At 42.8% G+C, this 15,198-nt stretch overlaps 2 protein-coding genes across 6 annotated transcripts; both read right to left on the bottom strand.

Moving 5' to 3' along the window:
- Window positions 1-693: 693 nt before the first annotated feature.
- LOC135099399 (uncharacterized) lies at window positions 694-3,432 on the bottom strand. Its single transcript, XM_064001730.1, has 2 exons — window positions 2,922-3,432; window positions 694-2,737 (listed from the first exon to the last, which is right to left on the bottom strand). Exons 1-2 carry the CDS (start codon window positions 2,971-2,973, stop codon window positions 2,400-2,402), a joined length of 390 nt encoding a protein of 129 aa, XP_063857800.1. The 5' UTR covers window positions 2,974-3,432; the 3' UTR covers window positions 694-2,399.
- Window positions 3,433-6,603: 3,171 nt separating this feature from the next.
- Window positions 6,604-13,549, bottom strand: LOC135099398 (uncharacterized). 5 transcript variants are annotated; one of them, XR_010267886.1, is made up of 3 exons: window positions 11,843-13,549; window positions 8,956-10,398; window positions 6,604-8,815 (listed from the first exon to the last, which is right to left on the bottom strand). XR_010267886.1 is itself a non-coding variant. In XM_064001727.1 (2 exons), exons 1-2 carry the CDS (start codon window positions 13,547-13,549, stop codon window positions 10,333-10,335), a joined length of 1,773 nt encoding a protein of 590 aa, XP_063857797.1. In that variant the 3' UTR covers window positions 6,604-10,332. The 5 variants fall into 5 exon arrangements, 3 of the variants coding, with proteins under 3 accessions (XP_063857797.1, XP_063857798.1, XP_063857799.1); XR_010267887.1 differs by having other exon boundaries at window positions 10,269-10,398; XM_064001727.1 differs by having other exon boundaries at window positions 6,604-10,398.
- Window positions 13,550-15,198: the final 1,649 nt, after the last annotated feature.

Raw genomic sequence — 15,198 nt, 5'->3', positions numbered from 1 at the left:
CAGTGATGCAGGGCCAGTCATCACCAAACAAGCACACAGACAACACGGTTGGTGACACAACAGGATGGTGAGGAACACGAGGGCAGCCTTTCCCTTCCTGGACGAGAATATGAGGAGGAAAGTCACCACCACGACAATTACACAGAAACTGTTAGCTGCTACACTTGTGTGCTCCCTCACCTGTAGAGAGAGAGAGAGAGAGAGAGAGAGAGAGAGAGAGAGAGAGAGAGAGAGAGAGAGAGAGAGAGAGAGAGAGAGAGAGGGGCAAAGAAGGTGCCAGACTTAACCTAACCTAATGTGTGAAGGGTGACAAAAAGAAACGAAAACACAACACTTGAGGCAAGGAGAGAGAGGGGCTGCCTCACTACAATATATTCCTGTAGCTGAGGCCCTGTATACTACACTTGGTGAATACACAAACACTTGAGGCAAGGAGAGAGAGGGGCTGCCTCACTACAATATATTCCTGTAGCTGAGGCCCTGTATACTACACCTGGTGAATACACAAACACTTGAGGCAAGGAGAGAGAGGGGCTGCCTCACTACAATATATTCCTGTAGCTGAGGCCCTGTATACTACACCTGGTGAATACACAAACACTTGAGGCAAGGAGAGAGAGGGGCTGCCTCACTACAATATATTCCTGTAGCTGAGGCCCTGTATACTACACCTGGTGAATACACAAACAAAGGTTTACTGCACACACACATTTATTGAAAGTCACACCTGCACTGCCAACAAAACAAATGCTGGGGCCATGACTCCCCCACACCACCACCACCACCACACAAAACTGCTGGGGCCATGACTCCCCCACACCACCACCACACCACCACCACCACCACCACCACACAAAACTGCTGGGGCCATGACTCCCTCACAGGCACGGCAACCACCACCAACACCACCACCACAGGTACAGGTGTGGCCCCATGTGTCCACACACCACCACCTCAGAAGTGGATCTTCACGTGCTTGGCAATCTCACCCTTTGTCTTGAAACACTTGCCACAAACATCACACTCGAACTCCCTCACCCCAGTGTGTCTGAAGGCGTGTTGATTGAGATGAGAAATGGTGGTAAATTTCTTCCCACACTCATCACACTCATAATTTTTAACACCACTGTGTGTCAGGGTGTGTGTGTTAAGGGAAGACTTGTGGGTAAATTTCTTCCCACACTCATCACACTCATAATTTTTAACACCACTGTGTGTCAGGGTGTGTGTGGTGAGGTAAGACTTGTGGGTAAATTTCTTCCCACACTCATCACACTCATCACACTCATAATTTCTCTAACACCACTGTGTGTCAGGGTGTGTGGTGAGGGAAGATTTGTGGGTAAATTTCTTCCCACACTCATCACACTCATAATTTTTAACACCACTGTGTGTCAGGGTGTGTCTTGAGGGAAGACTTGTGGGTAAATTTCTTCCCACACTCATCACACTCATAATTTCTAACACCACTGTGTGTCAGGGTGTATGTGGTGAGGTTAGACTTGTGGGTAAATTTCTTCCCACACTCATCACACTCATAATTTTTAACACCACTGTGTGTCAGGGTGTGTCTGGTGAGGTTAGACTTTTTGGTAAATTTCTCCCCACACTCATCACACTCATAATTTCTGACACCACTGTGTCAGGGTGTGTCTGGTGAGGGTAGACTTTCTGATAAATTTCTTCCCACACTCATCACACTCATAATTTCTAACACCACTGTGTGTCAGGGTGTGTCTGGTGAGGTGAGACTTGCGGGTAAATTTCTTCCCACACTCACCACACTCATAATTTTCTAACACCACTGTGTGTCAGGGTGTGTGTGGTGAGGTAAGACTTGCAGATAAATTTCTTCCCACACTCATCATACTCATAATTTCGAACACCACTGTGTGTCAGGGTGTGTCTGGTGAGGCTAGACTTTCTGATAAATTTCTTCCCACACTCATCACACTCATAATTTCTAACACCACTGTGTGTCAGGGTGTGTGTGTTGAGGTGAGACTTGCGGGTAAATTTCTTCCCACACTCATCACACTCATAATTTCTAACACCACTGTGTGTCAGGGTGTGTCTGGTGAGGTGAGACTTGCGGGTAAATTTCTTCCCACACTCATCACACTCATAATTTCTAACACCACTGTGTGTCAGGGTGTGTCTGGTGAGGTTAGACTTTTTGGTAAATTTCTCCCCACACTCATCACACTCATAATTTCTGACACCACTGTGTGTCAGGATGTGTCTGGTGAGGGTAGACTTTCTGATAAATTTCTTCCCACACTCATCACACTCACAATTTCTAACACCACTGTGTGTCAGGGTATGTGTGGTGAGGTGACTCTTTTGGGTAAATTTCCTGCCACACTCACCACACTCATAATTTCTAACACCACTGTGTGTCAGGATGTGGTACTTAAGGCCTTGTCTGGATACAAAAGTGTTGTCACACTGCTGGCACTCAAACTTGCTCTCTCTCCTCTGTGGACAGAGCTGCCTGCCTCCAGATGATTCTTGCCACCACGCCTGTGCCTCCCCACACCTGAGGCTGGCTGCTGCTGCTGCTGCTGCTGCTGCTGTTGACGCCGCTGCCGGCCGCTCATGCTGCTGCCCGGCCTCACGACCTCCACCGCAGCACCACTCCCGCCAGCACACGCCGCTTCCAGTCCTGCAGGGACCCTCGGGGAGGCCAGACAGCCGTCAGTGCCAGGCAAGGCGGCGGCCTGGATGCTGGCCTGGTCTGTGGAGCAGGGAAGAGTGGCGGCCATTACAAACTGTACCCACGTCTCAGAAAGAGCCATTTCTGCAAGCACTGACCAATGTGATGCCGTCTTTGTCACTTGTGGGACGGGTCAAGTCACAAACCCTTCAGTAATTGTCAACTACACACACACACACACACACACACACAGAGACATACTCACAATAGGGGCAAGAATGGTACAGCCTCATTATTATCATTGTTATTATCATCATCTAAGCATTGTCTTTTATCCTTTTAATTATTATTACTTTATTTTTATAAGTTTTATTATTTTATTCTGTTTCTTCTTATGTATTATATATGACTATCATTACTGTGTCTAAATCTTCATGTTCTTGGTAATATTGTTGTTGTTGTTTGCATTGTTACTGTTATCATTATAATTTTCACGTATCTATATTAATATTCTTCATATTAGTTACTATATTCTCATAGTTATTTTATGTTGATTAACATTTCCATCATCATATTATTATTATTTGTATTCTCCTTTTCTTATCATTATTATCAATATTTTATTTATTTTCTACCATCTATAATAATAATAATATTTTTATTATTAGTCATTATTATTATTATTATTATTATTATTATTATTACTATTACTACAATAAATATAATAATTTTTATAATCATTATAATTGTTGTAACTTTTTTATTGTCATTTTTTTTTTTTTTTTTTTTTTTTGATGTGCTGTAGTAGGAGTTATGATGTTATACCTGATTCAACTTGCCATGAAGGCAGAAGCTCCACCTCTGGGACCTACCATGAAATAGGTTCCACCTACAGTCCACTGTAATTGGCTGATGAGGTGGTGACAAAACACACACACACACACACATTGTCTTATTCTGATAAATAGCTGTATATTTTAATACAAAACTTATTTATCTTTTACATATGTAGTGTCTTGCAAATAAGGATTTTTCTTGGTTTTTACTATGAAAAGAATAACCACTGCCACTTGAATCAACATCCTCTCTCTCTCTCTCTCTCTCTCTCTCTCTCTCTCTCTCTCTCTCTCTCTCTCTCTCTCTCTCTCTCTCCCTCCCCCCCTGTTTCCAACCCAATATTGGGTAAATAATGAGGTCACAGGGTGATCCCAAACCTCATCTTCCTTGCCACCCTCCCTGTCCACTTTACTGCCATTTCTCAATTCATATTTTTTCATCATTATTATTGTCAGTAGGGTTACAGATAAAAAATACTATTTATTAATACCATAATTTATTCACTGAAATAAACAAAAAATCTTATAGTAGATTGTTCTCTCTCTCCACCCATTCTCCTATTCACTCATCTTCTTCACTGCTTGTGTCTTTCAAACTGATGGTGAAATTCTCCAGACAGTGATTCACCAGTATGTCACTGTCTATAAAGTTTTCTTCCATTTTCATTGTATTTTTTTTTTTTTTATGTAGGAAGGATACTGGCCAAGGGCAACAAAAATCTAATAAAAAAAAATGCCCACTGAAATGCCAGTCCCATAAAAGGGTCAAAGCAGTGGTCAAAAATTGGTGGATAAGTGTCTTGAAACCTCCCTGTTGAAGGAATTCAAGTCATAGGAAGGTGGAAATACAGAAGAAGGCAGGGAGTTCCAGAGTTTACCAGAGAAAGGGATGAATGATTGAGAATACTGGTTAACTCTTGCGTTAGAGAGGTGGACAGAATAGGGGTGAGAGAAAGAAGAAAGTCTTGTGCAGCGAGGCCGCGGAAGGAGGGGAGGCATGCAGTTAGCAAGATCAGAAGAGCAGTTAGCATGAAAATAGCGGTAGAAGACAGCTAGATATGCAACATTGCGGCGGTGAGAGAGAGGCTGAAGACAGTCAGTTAGAGGAGAGGAGTTGATGAGACGAAAAGCTTTTGATTCCACCCTGTCTAGAAGAGCAGTATGAGTGGAACCCCCCCCAGACATGTGAAGCATACTCCATACATGGACGGATAAGGCCCTTGTACAGAGTTAGCAGCTGGGGGGGGGGGGGGTGAGAAAAACTGGCGGAGACGTCTCAGAACACCTAACTTCATAGAAGCTGTTTTAGCTAGAGATGAGATGTGAAGTTTCCCGTTCAGATTATAAGTAAAGGACAGACCGAGGATGTTCAGTGTAGAAGAGGGGGACAGTTGAGTGTCATTGAAGAAGAGGGGATAGTTGTCTGGAAGATTGTGTCGAGTTGATAGATGGAGGAATTGAGTTTTTGAGGCATTGAACAATACCAAGTTTGCTCTGCCCCAATCAGAAATTTTAGAAAGATCAGAAGTCAGGTGTTCTGTGGCTTCCCTGCATGATATGTTTACCTCCTGAAGGGTTGGACGTCTATGAAAAGACGTGGAAAAGTGCAGGGTGGTATCATCAGCATAGGAGTGGATAGGACAAGAAGTTTGGTTTAGAAGATCATTAATGAATAATAAGAAGAGAGTGGGTGACAGGACAGAACCCTGAGGAACACCACTGTTAATAGATTTAGGAGAAGAACAGTGACCGTCTACCACAGCAGCAATAGAACGGTCAGAAAGGAAACTTGAGATGAAGTTACAGAGAGAAGGATAGAAACCGTAGGAGGGTAGTTTGGAAATCAAAGCTTTGTGCCAGACTCTATCAAAGGCTTTTGATATGTCCAAGGCAACAGCAAAAGTTTCACCAAAGTCTCTAAAAGAGGATGACCAAGACTCAGTAAGGAAAGCCAGAAGATCACCAGTAGAGCGGCCTTGACGGAACCCATACTGGCGATCAGATAGAAGGTTGTGAAGTGATAGATGTTTAAGAATCTTCCTGTTGAGGATAGATTGAAAAACTTTAGATAAGCAGGAAATTAAAGCAATAGGACGGTAGTTTGAGGGATTAGAGCGGTCACCCTTTTTAGGAACAGGTTGAATGTAGGCAAATACATTTTCACCAATTGTTATTAGTCATGTTTTCTATTATGGCTCAGGTCAGTTTCTCTACCATGTGCAGTGTCTGATCGCTGTTTGAGTTATTTAGTCTTACATAATTTACCTGTGCCCATATCAGCTCAATAGGGTTCAGCTCATAGTGGTATGACGGTAACCTTAGCACCTGGTGACCTTGTTGATGGGCAATTTTATCTGTCACATATACTTGCCTATTGACATTCTTCTTTATAATCTCCTGCAACTCTGGTTTTGTTAGTGCTGGATTGTGAGGGATAGTGTTTTCAAGTACAAACAGCTGAAAGATGAATGCACAGGAGAACAGACGGCAGAACAAAAATGGAATAATTTAGAAAAAGCTATCAAAGAAGGAAATAATTTAATCCCAGAGAAAGACAGAAGAGCAAGGAAACCTTCGATGACAGTGATTTTGCACATGATGGATGAAAGAAGAGAGCTTAAAGGACGAAATGAGGAACAGTATAATGTACTAAACAGACAAATTCATTGAAAATGTATTGAGACAAAGGAAATATGGATGAACGACAACTGTGAAGAGATAGAAGAACTGGGTAAAAGGGACCAACAGCTGATGTATGAAAAAGTGAAGGAGATAACATACAAAAAGAAAACAACAACTAGCACTGAAATAAAAGAGGGATGGAACAGTAGTGATGGAAGCAGATGCAATTTTGGAAAGGTAGACAGAGTATATTGGTGAATTATTCAATGACAATAGGGCAGAAACCCTTGATGTGAACAACAATGGGGAGGGCCCACCGATAATGAAAGCAGAAGTGCAGAAAACTTTAAAGAAAATGAAAAAAAGGAAAGGCAACAGGAGATGATGGGACAGCGAGGGAGATGTTGGAAGCATTGGATGAATATGGTGTAGACCTGTTAACAGAGATTGCTAGGCAAATATATGAGAATGGGGAGAGAGTAGCACAGATGTATAAATCAACTTTTATTACTTTGCCCAAGATACCGGGAACTCTTGAGTGCAATAAACATCGCACAATTAGTATCATGAGTCAGGTAACAAAAATAATTTTATGAGTGGTTCTAGATAGAATGAGGAATAAAATACTTCCTGAGATTGGAAATGAACATTGTGGTTTCATCAAGGAGAAAGGTACGAGGAATGCAATCTTCATTCTGAGGATGTTGATAGAAAGATTAATAGAAGTGAAGAAAGATCTTTATGTTTGTTTTGTAGATTATGAGAAAGCATGTCAAACATGTAGACCTTATGATAATGCTGGAAGGGTTGGAAATAGATGGTAAAGATCTTTGACTAATACATAACTTATATTGGAACCAAGAAGCAGCAGTGCGAGTAGGGGATAAGGATTTGGAGACGCAGAGCATATAGAGAGGCGTGAGACAGGGATATGTGATGTCCCCTGATCTCTTCAACTACTACAGTGAAATTATAATGAAGGATTTAAGAGATGGAAGGGGTAAAAGTGGGAGGCACCAACATCAACAACATAAGATATGCAGACGATACGGTGCTGCTGGCAAGACAAACTGCAAGACCTGGTTAACACATTAAATAGATCAAGAAGACAGAGAGGCCTAACAATTAACAAAAATAAAATGGAAGTGATGGTAGTATCGAAAGAGGAGCAACCGTCACAAATAAATATATTACTTGATGCAGAACCCCTCAAACAAACAGACAACTTTAATTATTTGGAAAGCACAATCACATGTGATGGAAAATGTGAGATGGATATAAAGAAGAGAATAGTACTTGCAAAGAATGCATATGGCGAGATTAAAAACTTGGTGACGAATGTTAAAGTATCAATGGATACAAGAAGAAGGTTTGTGAAATGTCTTATATGGTCGGTTTTGTTGTATGGCTGTGAGTCCTGGACAATGGGAAAGGCAGATGAGCAAAGACTTCAAGCAGCTGAGATGTGGTTCTGGAGGAGGATGCTTAAGATATCTTGGACAGAAAGAAGAACAAATGAAGTGTTGCAAAGGGTGGGTGTTAGAAGAGAGTTGATGAGTACGGTTAGTAGACAGATGCGCTTCCTGGGCCATGTTATGAGAAGAGAGGGACTGGAACATCTATCTCAACCTGTAAAATAGAAGGCAAGAGACCATAAGGAAGACCAAGACAGAAGTACATGGATGGACTGGTGCGAGTAACTGGAGGAGGAATGTCTGCAGCTCAGTTGATACAAGCAACTAGAGACAGGGAGCGGTGGCAAACCATGGTTGCCGACGTCCTACGGGATATGGCACATCAATGATAATAAGTGTTGTCTTAGAGACACTGAAGTATATCACATTTTCTCGTTGCTTTATTAGGTGCTTTGTTTATCATGTTATTATGGCATGAGGCATTATCTATAATTATTAATGATCGAGGTGGAATATTCTCAAGCAGTTGTTCCTTGAACCATGCTGTGAATGTATCATGATTCATTGAATCATGATAATCACCTTTATTGCCATTCCTTGACTTGAACATCAATAAGACTCCACCACTTTGTAAAATTATGAAGTGGGCACCTCTTCTTGTTTTCACCTTAGGGACCAAAACTCCCTCTAAGGTCATCTGGCACTTTGCCACACATTCATTTTGATTTATTCAGGTTTCATCCAGATATATTTCTGGTCATGGATTATCTAATTGCCTGTTTTCTTGGAGATTTCACAAGTATTTGCACTGTGCCAGCACAATATCATCTCTCTCCATAAGGATTTTCTGCCCACTGTTCACTTTTTTGTAGCAGAAGCCCATCTTCTTTATAATTTTGTGGAATGAGTCCTCGACCCCTGAAAGCTCACCAGGGCTTCCTTCACCTTTTCAAAAATAGTCATAAGCAACGGGATCTCACCTCTCATAAAATAATTAAATTATTCAGCAAACACTGGTTTCATCAAAGTTGTCGATGCTGTTCATAATGGGTGCAGTTTTCTGCCTCTTTGGAAGGGGTGAGTCAAGTCTTCCCTCCTTTAATTCCCTCTTAAAATGCTGGACAAAACTGTTTGTATCTCAAGCTCTGTCTCATTCATAGTTGTATGTACTATTCGTAGCTAATCCAAGAAACAAAGCACCATGGTCCTACACTGGCTGTTGTAAAGACGTCTGCTCCTTCCACAATCTTCATTCTCAGCCATTACTGGGGGTATGAATCACCAACCTTGCAAAAATATAAATTAATAAATAATTAATTATATCAAACAGATTAGTTATTTATGTTATTTTTACCATCAATAATATAGACTTTATTTATATTTTAATAAAATTGTTTTTGCTGTAAATGCATCCTTGTATACATACCAGACATTGTCTATGAAGGAATCAGGGTGGGCAATGGAGCTCCGCTCTTTGCTGAAGTGAATGCTACTGCTAACTGACACATCTCCCCTCGTGCCAGTTTTTATACACAGCTTTTATATACATACCTGACTCACCTGGCATTCATGGAAAAAGACCCATCAAAACACATGTGTGACCACAACCTGAGCACACAACTGTATGTATGAAGGGGAGGGGTGTTATTTCTCACAATGCCATACTCGTAAATGGCTCACTCTTTCCTCACCAATAATTTCTATGTGGAAGAGAGAGAGAGAGAGAGAGAGAGAGAGAGAGAGAGAGAGAGAGAGAGAGAGAGAGAGAGAGAGAGAGAGAGAGAGAGAGAGAGAGAGAGAGAGAAAGAGAGAGAGAGACTTTAAGGATGGAGTAGAGTATTCATAATCATTGGTGCTACAAAACAAAGTATGAATGAGGGAATGACAGCATAAAACACTGAGAGACAATATATGCAGGTGTGTGCATGTTTGATGATATAAATGAAAGTGAAAAGAGATGAAGAAGGAAATAACAGAATGAAGACAGGCAAAATGACTCCAGACCCTTCACTGCCTCACCTCATTCACCACACATCCAACCACTCTCTTGCCACCTGTCTATTCCTCTCACAGGTGTGAAAGAGTTTTAAGGTCATGCCCCCTCACCTCATTTTCCAACCCCTCTTCCAGCCACCTTCACATGGCACCCTCTGAGTGTCCAGTAAAGCATCAAGTCTCATCCTATGTTAATAAAGTATACCAACTTACATAATGTTCCTCAAACACATGTGCACACACACACACACACACAAAGATAATTAAGAAATAAAAAAAAAATCAGGATAAAATAAAATAATACACAAACAAATAAATTAAAATAATGAAAGGCAAGAAGGCAGAAGTGAGGGAGGCAAGGCAAGGCTTGGTGAGATACACACACACACACACACACACACTCTTCTTAATCCTCCCCTGGGATAAGACTCCCAGCATCTGAGATCTTCACCACCACCAACACCACACCTTTCTTCACAAGGGAAGAAGCGAGGAGGAGGAGGAGGAGGTAATAGGCACCTGCCGAAATGATAATTACTCCCAGTGAAGTCTAAAGCACTGGATCAGGGGGTGCTGTGAACTTATCATTAAACCCATCTGTGACCTCATTGAACATTTCCCTTTATGTCTCACAACACAAGTCACAACCTGCGCTCTAAAGACAACTCTACCTCCACACAAAACAACAAGCACCTAATAACACACACACCCTTCACTCAAAATTATAAAGTACACGAGACTTACCTTTGGTCAGTTGAAGTGTGCTTGTAATTTTACGAGGCAAATCACCTCTGCTTGAGGAGAGCTTTCATATGAGATTCACTGCAGCCCACGCACCGTCAGACTTTGAAGCAACGACCACCCACATGAGAAACTGATAAATACCAGGTAAAAGTTGAGTACTACATGGAAACGTACTCATAACGAAACAATAGGGAGGGAGAGGAGGGCATATGAAAGCTCTCCTCAAGCAGAGGTGATTTGCCTCGTAAAATTACAAGCACACTTCAACTGACCAAAGGTAAGTCTCGTGTACTTTATAATTTTACTACGTCAAATCACTCTCTGCTGAGTCGAGCTTTCCTATGAGGCTTCGAAGCCATGTGGGTGGCGTGCCTTGAGAAATTTTCCAGCTAAGGAACAGTAAAGTATGATGTAAACACAAAAAAAAAAAAAATAAATTTTTATCCCCCAACTGAACAGTGTCACTTTGCATATTGGTACATTGTTGAAATACCAATTTATTGCCTTGTCTACTGAAAGGATGTATACATGCCCCTCTACATATATTTATACCAATAAACCTTGCCATACCAGCTACCCTGCCTCCAAACACATAGTGCATCACTGATTACCATACCCTCAGTTGTAAACCACAAATATGTATGCTTATTACTCAAAATAAGGGTTGAACATTTACCCCAGTACTGCCTCCTGGAAAGGGTCACCTGGCCTAATAACATGCTTGTCATAATACTTTGCAAATGTACTTTCCCTAGACCATCCTGCTTTAGCCAGGATGCAAGAAATTGGCACTGCCATGGATTTGGCCTTCGAGGCTGCAGCCGGCCTCACACTACCAGCTGTGAACTTAGTTGTGTCCACCCCTGCCCTATCAAGCATCGTTTTGATCCAACAGGCAATAGTGTCTTTAGTAACGGCTTTGTGGGGTTTGATAAAGCTAATGAGTAAGGCGTGTGTCGCCTGTGAATTGCCCTGTCTAATTTCCTCCATCCTTGCAAGATAATGCCGTAAAGTTGTGCAAACACACAGATTAGCGTCCGTCGAGTAAGCTTGAAATGTAATGGTACGAATGTTAAACCGTCGTCTGCATTGTTTAATGTTATCACTTAATTGAACCGAAATGGAGTCCTGCTCAACGTGCATGCCCCTAACAGTTAATAAGTGGAGTGTTTGAACCCGGGCAGCTTGTGTGAGGGCCATCAACATAACAAGTTTGAGTGTAAGGTCCTTAAGTGTTAGTGTATGTAGTGGGTACATAGCTCTTAGTTCTTGCAGAACTGGTTGTACATCCCAGGTCTCAGTGTACCTTGGTAGAGGCGGTCTCAAATTGAAAACTCCTTTTATAAACCTGACAACCAGGGGATGGTTCCCAGCACTGCACCCATCTACCACAAGACCAAGTGACGAAAGAGCACTTCTTGTTGTGTTAATTGATTCGTAACCCACGTTCCTGTGGAAATTTTCAGACAAAAAATTGATTATGTCATGTACAGTGGGATTATAGGGATTGATATGCCATCTACTACAAAACAGTAACCATCTCCTGATATGTGGGTGATATTGTTTGCGTGTACCTGTTTTCCACGAGGCCATGATGATTTTTGCCCCTGCCGCAGATATTCCTTGTTCCTGCAAGTGTTCCCCGATATCGAACATGCCATCAATCGCGTGTGCCGCATGATCGGGTGCTCTTCGTCAGAGGATGGATGAACAAGGACCCCGTGTTTCTCCATGATTACTCTTGGGTGATCCACCAACATCCTGAGCAGGGTGCCCATCCATGGCTGCGACATCCACAGTGGCACTACTATCCACCCTGTCGTCCCTTCCGCACGCATCTTTTGCAAACACCTAGTAATTAGTGAAAATGGAGGAAAAATATAACATAGTCCAAACCGTGCCCAGTTCAGAGAGAAGGCATCAAAATAAGTTGCTTCTGGATCTGGCTTCCAAGAACAAAATAAATCTACCTGCCTATTGAGCCGAGATGCAAACAAATCAACCACTGGAGTACCAAAGATGCCACACAATTGTTGGAATAGGTGTATGTCCAGTTTCCACTCATGCCTGTCATTCACCTTACGAGAGGCTAAATCAGCTAGTGTGTTGTCCTTGCCTGGGATGTGTGAACACGTGATCCAAGCCCCATTATCCACACACCACTGCCAAATATGTCCCGCAATTACATTGCACACTTGAGACCTAGTACCTCCCATCTCGTTCACATATGTCATTGCTGTGGTATTGTCACAATAAACCTTAATGTAATGCCCTTTCAACTCCCGTCTAAAAGTCTGAAGGACAAACAAAATGGCTTTCAATTCAAGCGCATTAATATGTAGTAATTTTTCCTCCAAAGACCATCTACCCGACGTGGCTCGATTGTTGAGATGGCCCCCCAAGCCTAAACTGGAAGCGTCTGTGTATAAATCAATATCCGTGCCACCCCTAAAAATTTTCCTGTCCTGTGTATAGATGTTATCAAGCCACCAACTCAAGTCTGTTTTCATGTCAGCAGTAATAGTCATCCAATTATCAAAATTACCATACTGAAGCTGTAAAGCTGCTGTCTTTTCCGTCTCCAACTTCCTGTAGTGCAGTTTCCCTAATTCCACAGCAGGAGTGGCAGCGACCAAAAGACCTGTAACTCTGGCTACTTCCCTAATTCTATCCTTGCTTTTACCCAAGAGATTCCGACAGGCCTGAATAATTTTGTGTCTCCTCCGTTCCGGTAAGGTGATCGTCATGGAATTAGTATCAATCACATTCCCCAAATACTCAATGGTCCTGGTGGGTGTCAACACCGACTTCTCTGCGTTAATACAAAAACCCAACTTCTGGAGGAGATCAATAGTGTCCTTAATGGTTGCAAGACATCCTGACCAAGTGTTATTGCAGATGAGGGTGTCATCAATAAAGCTAGTAATGGAATGCCCTCTTTCCCTCAGTGTTGCAAAAACTGGTTTCAATAGCTTTGTGAAAATTCGTGGCCCCTCTGAAAAACCATTAGGAAGACATGTGAATTGATAAACAGTATTGTTCCACTTAAAACACAAAAACTTTTGTTGTTCATCAGCAATCTTGACAGAATAGTAAGCATGTCTAAGGTCAACCAAAGCTAAATAGTCCCCTGCATGAATCAGTCTAATAGCCTGTTCAAAGTTTTCCATTTTAAAATGTTTGTAAGGGACATGGAAATTGAGTTCTCTTAAGTTCAGCACCATCCTATACCCACCATCCTTTTTAGGCCTTAGGAAAATTGGAGAGATAACTTGTCCCATTTCCCTCTGTGTGGCCACAATGACTTTCAGATCCAAAAGTTTCTCAATTTCATCACTGATTATAAGGTTTTCTACTGCACTGAACTTGTATGTAGTCTCCCTTGAGAATAAATGTCCAATTTCCTCAATATTTATATCTAAATGACAATGTTGCACAATGTCTAAAATTACAGGGTCACGTGTCAGTTTTTTCCATTCTGCTGTGAATTTATGAATTCTACCAGCTTCAAAGGTGTCACTCACCTCCACTACTGCCGGGGTCTCTGTGGACCCCGGCTCCTGGCGTTTTTTGAGTCCGCGTCCTGCCGCGCTGGTAGTTGACGTTGTCCCATCCTGGCGCCTGACCTCTGCAGGCCATAGGGTTGGAACCTCATTGCGGAGTTTCTATGCCACGTTCGCCCCCAGTAGCCACGTGACCTGCCACTGGTGGTTTTCCAAGGGTATGCCGGTTTCTTGAGGGAGAACTTGTTCTTTAACTTTTCTGTGTCCTCGATCTGCTTGGCCGATTGAGACACATCATCCCCAAACAGGAAACGCGACATGGGGACCTTATCAGCACATAAGTGGGAATATTTCTGGTTAATTTCCCTTTTCATAAGAAAACGTCTAGCCAAATTCAACCTGTGATTGGCATGACCCAACAACGCCAAGGCGCCGTTAATCATACCTACTTCCTGCACAACAGCGGGGTGGTCACTCTCCTGTGCCACTACATCCAGGGCTAGAAGTGACCTAGTTAAAATGGTACCTGCCTTGAGAATGTCACCACTTACGTCCTTAAGATGAAAATCAGCTTTCTTCGCGTCAGTCTTTAAGGCACCCAAAATCTGCGGGTTACATTCCACAGGCGCCAATGCAGGACAGTTGTTTGGTCGTCTGGTGGCTGATTCCTCCAACATGGCCCTGTAGTCTTCCTCTTGCATACCGTTGTCAAACAATTGATTAACCATAACTGCCACCTGTTGGTCAATGTCTGCAGAAACACTGTCAGGGGGCCCCAAAGCCTTGGCTGCCTGTTGCAAAACACTGCCCCTTTGTGACACTTCTCTAATCTCCCCATCCTCGCTGCTGGAGTCATTAAAGCCCGAGAATGGAGGTGAAACTGTGTGGTGTGTTCCTGAAGTACCCGGAAGATGATCCTCAGGTAACGGAGGAGGGTGAGTATGTGTGTTAGCACGAAGTTTCGCTACCTCACCTTTCAATACCGCCAACTCATCCAACACTAAACGCCATGAAGGTTCGGGAGCTGTAGGCGCGGAAGCCGATGCCTGGTGCAGAGGAAGATTCTGTGCACTTCCATGTAGTTGAGTCGGTTTGTTGACATGGTGGGGCGGCACGTGTTCTTGATCTTGACGGCGGCGACTCCTATGCCGCCGACTGTGCCGAGGCGAAAAATCGGAGGAACTGCCGCTACAATCCCGGGAAAGAGACCTCGTCCTTGAAGAAACACTGCTGCTCCTTCTCCTAAATCCTTGGAAGGCCGCGTCAGGTGGCGGGGCAGAGCCGGACATGCCTGCCGACCAAGAACATAAGCCGAAAGGTTGCATAGCCCCATATGTATGGTTAAAATGGCTATATGGCAGGCCCAAACCCATGCCATTCCTCAATGGTAGGCCTATCCCATACCATTGGCACTATGGTAGGCCCAT

Source organism: Scylla paramamosain, unplaced genomic scaffold, assembly GCF_035594125.1.
Source record: "Scylla paramamosain isolate STU-SP2022 unplaced genomic scaffold, ASM3559412v1 Contig124, whole genome shotgun sequence".
In the NCBI taxonomy this organism is placed as follows: domain Eukaryota; kingdom Metazoa; phylum Arthropoda; class Malacostraca; order Decapoda; family Portunidae; genus Scylla; species Scylla paramamosain.
The sequence above is the reverse complement of the archived record's forward strand: the minus strand, read 5'-3'. Positions and strand labels throughout refer to the sequence as shown.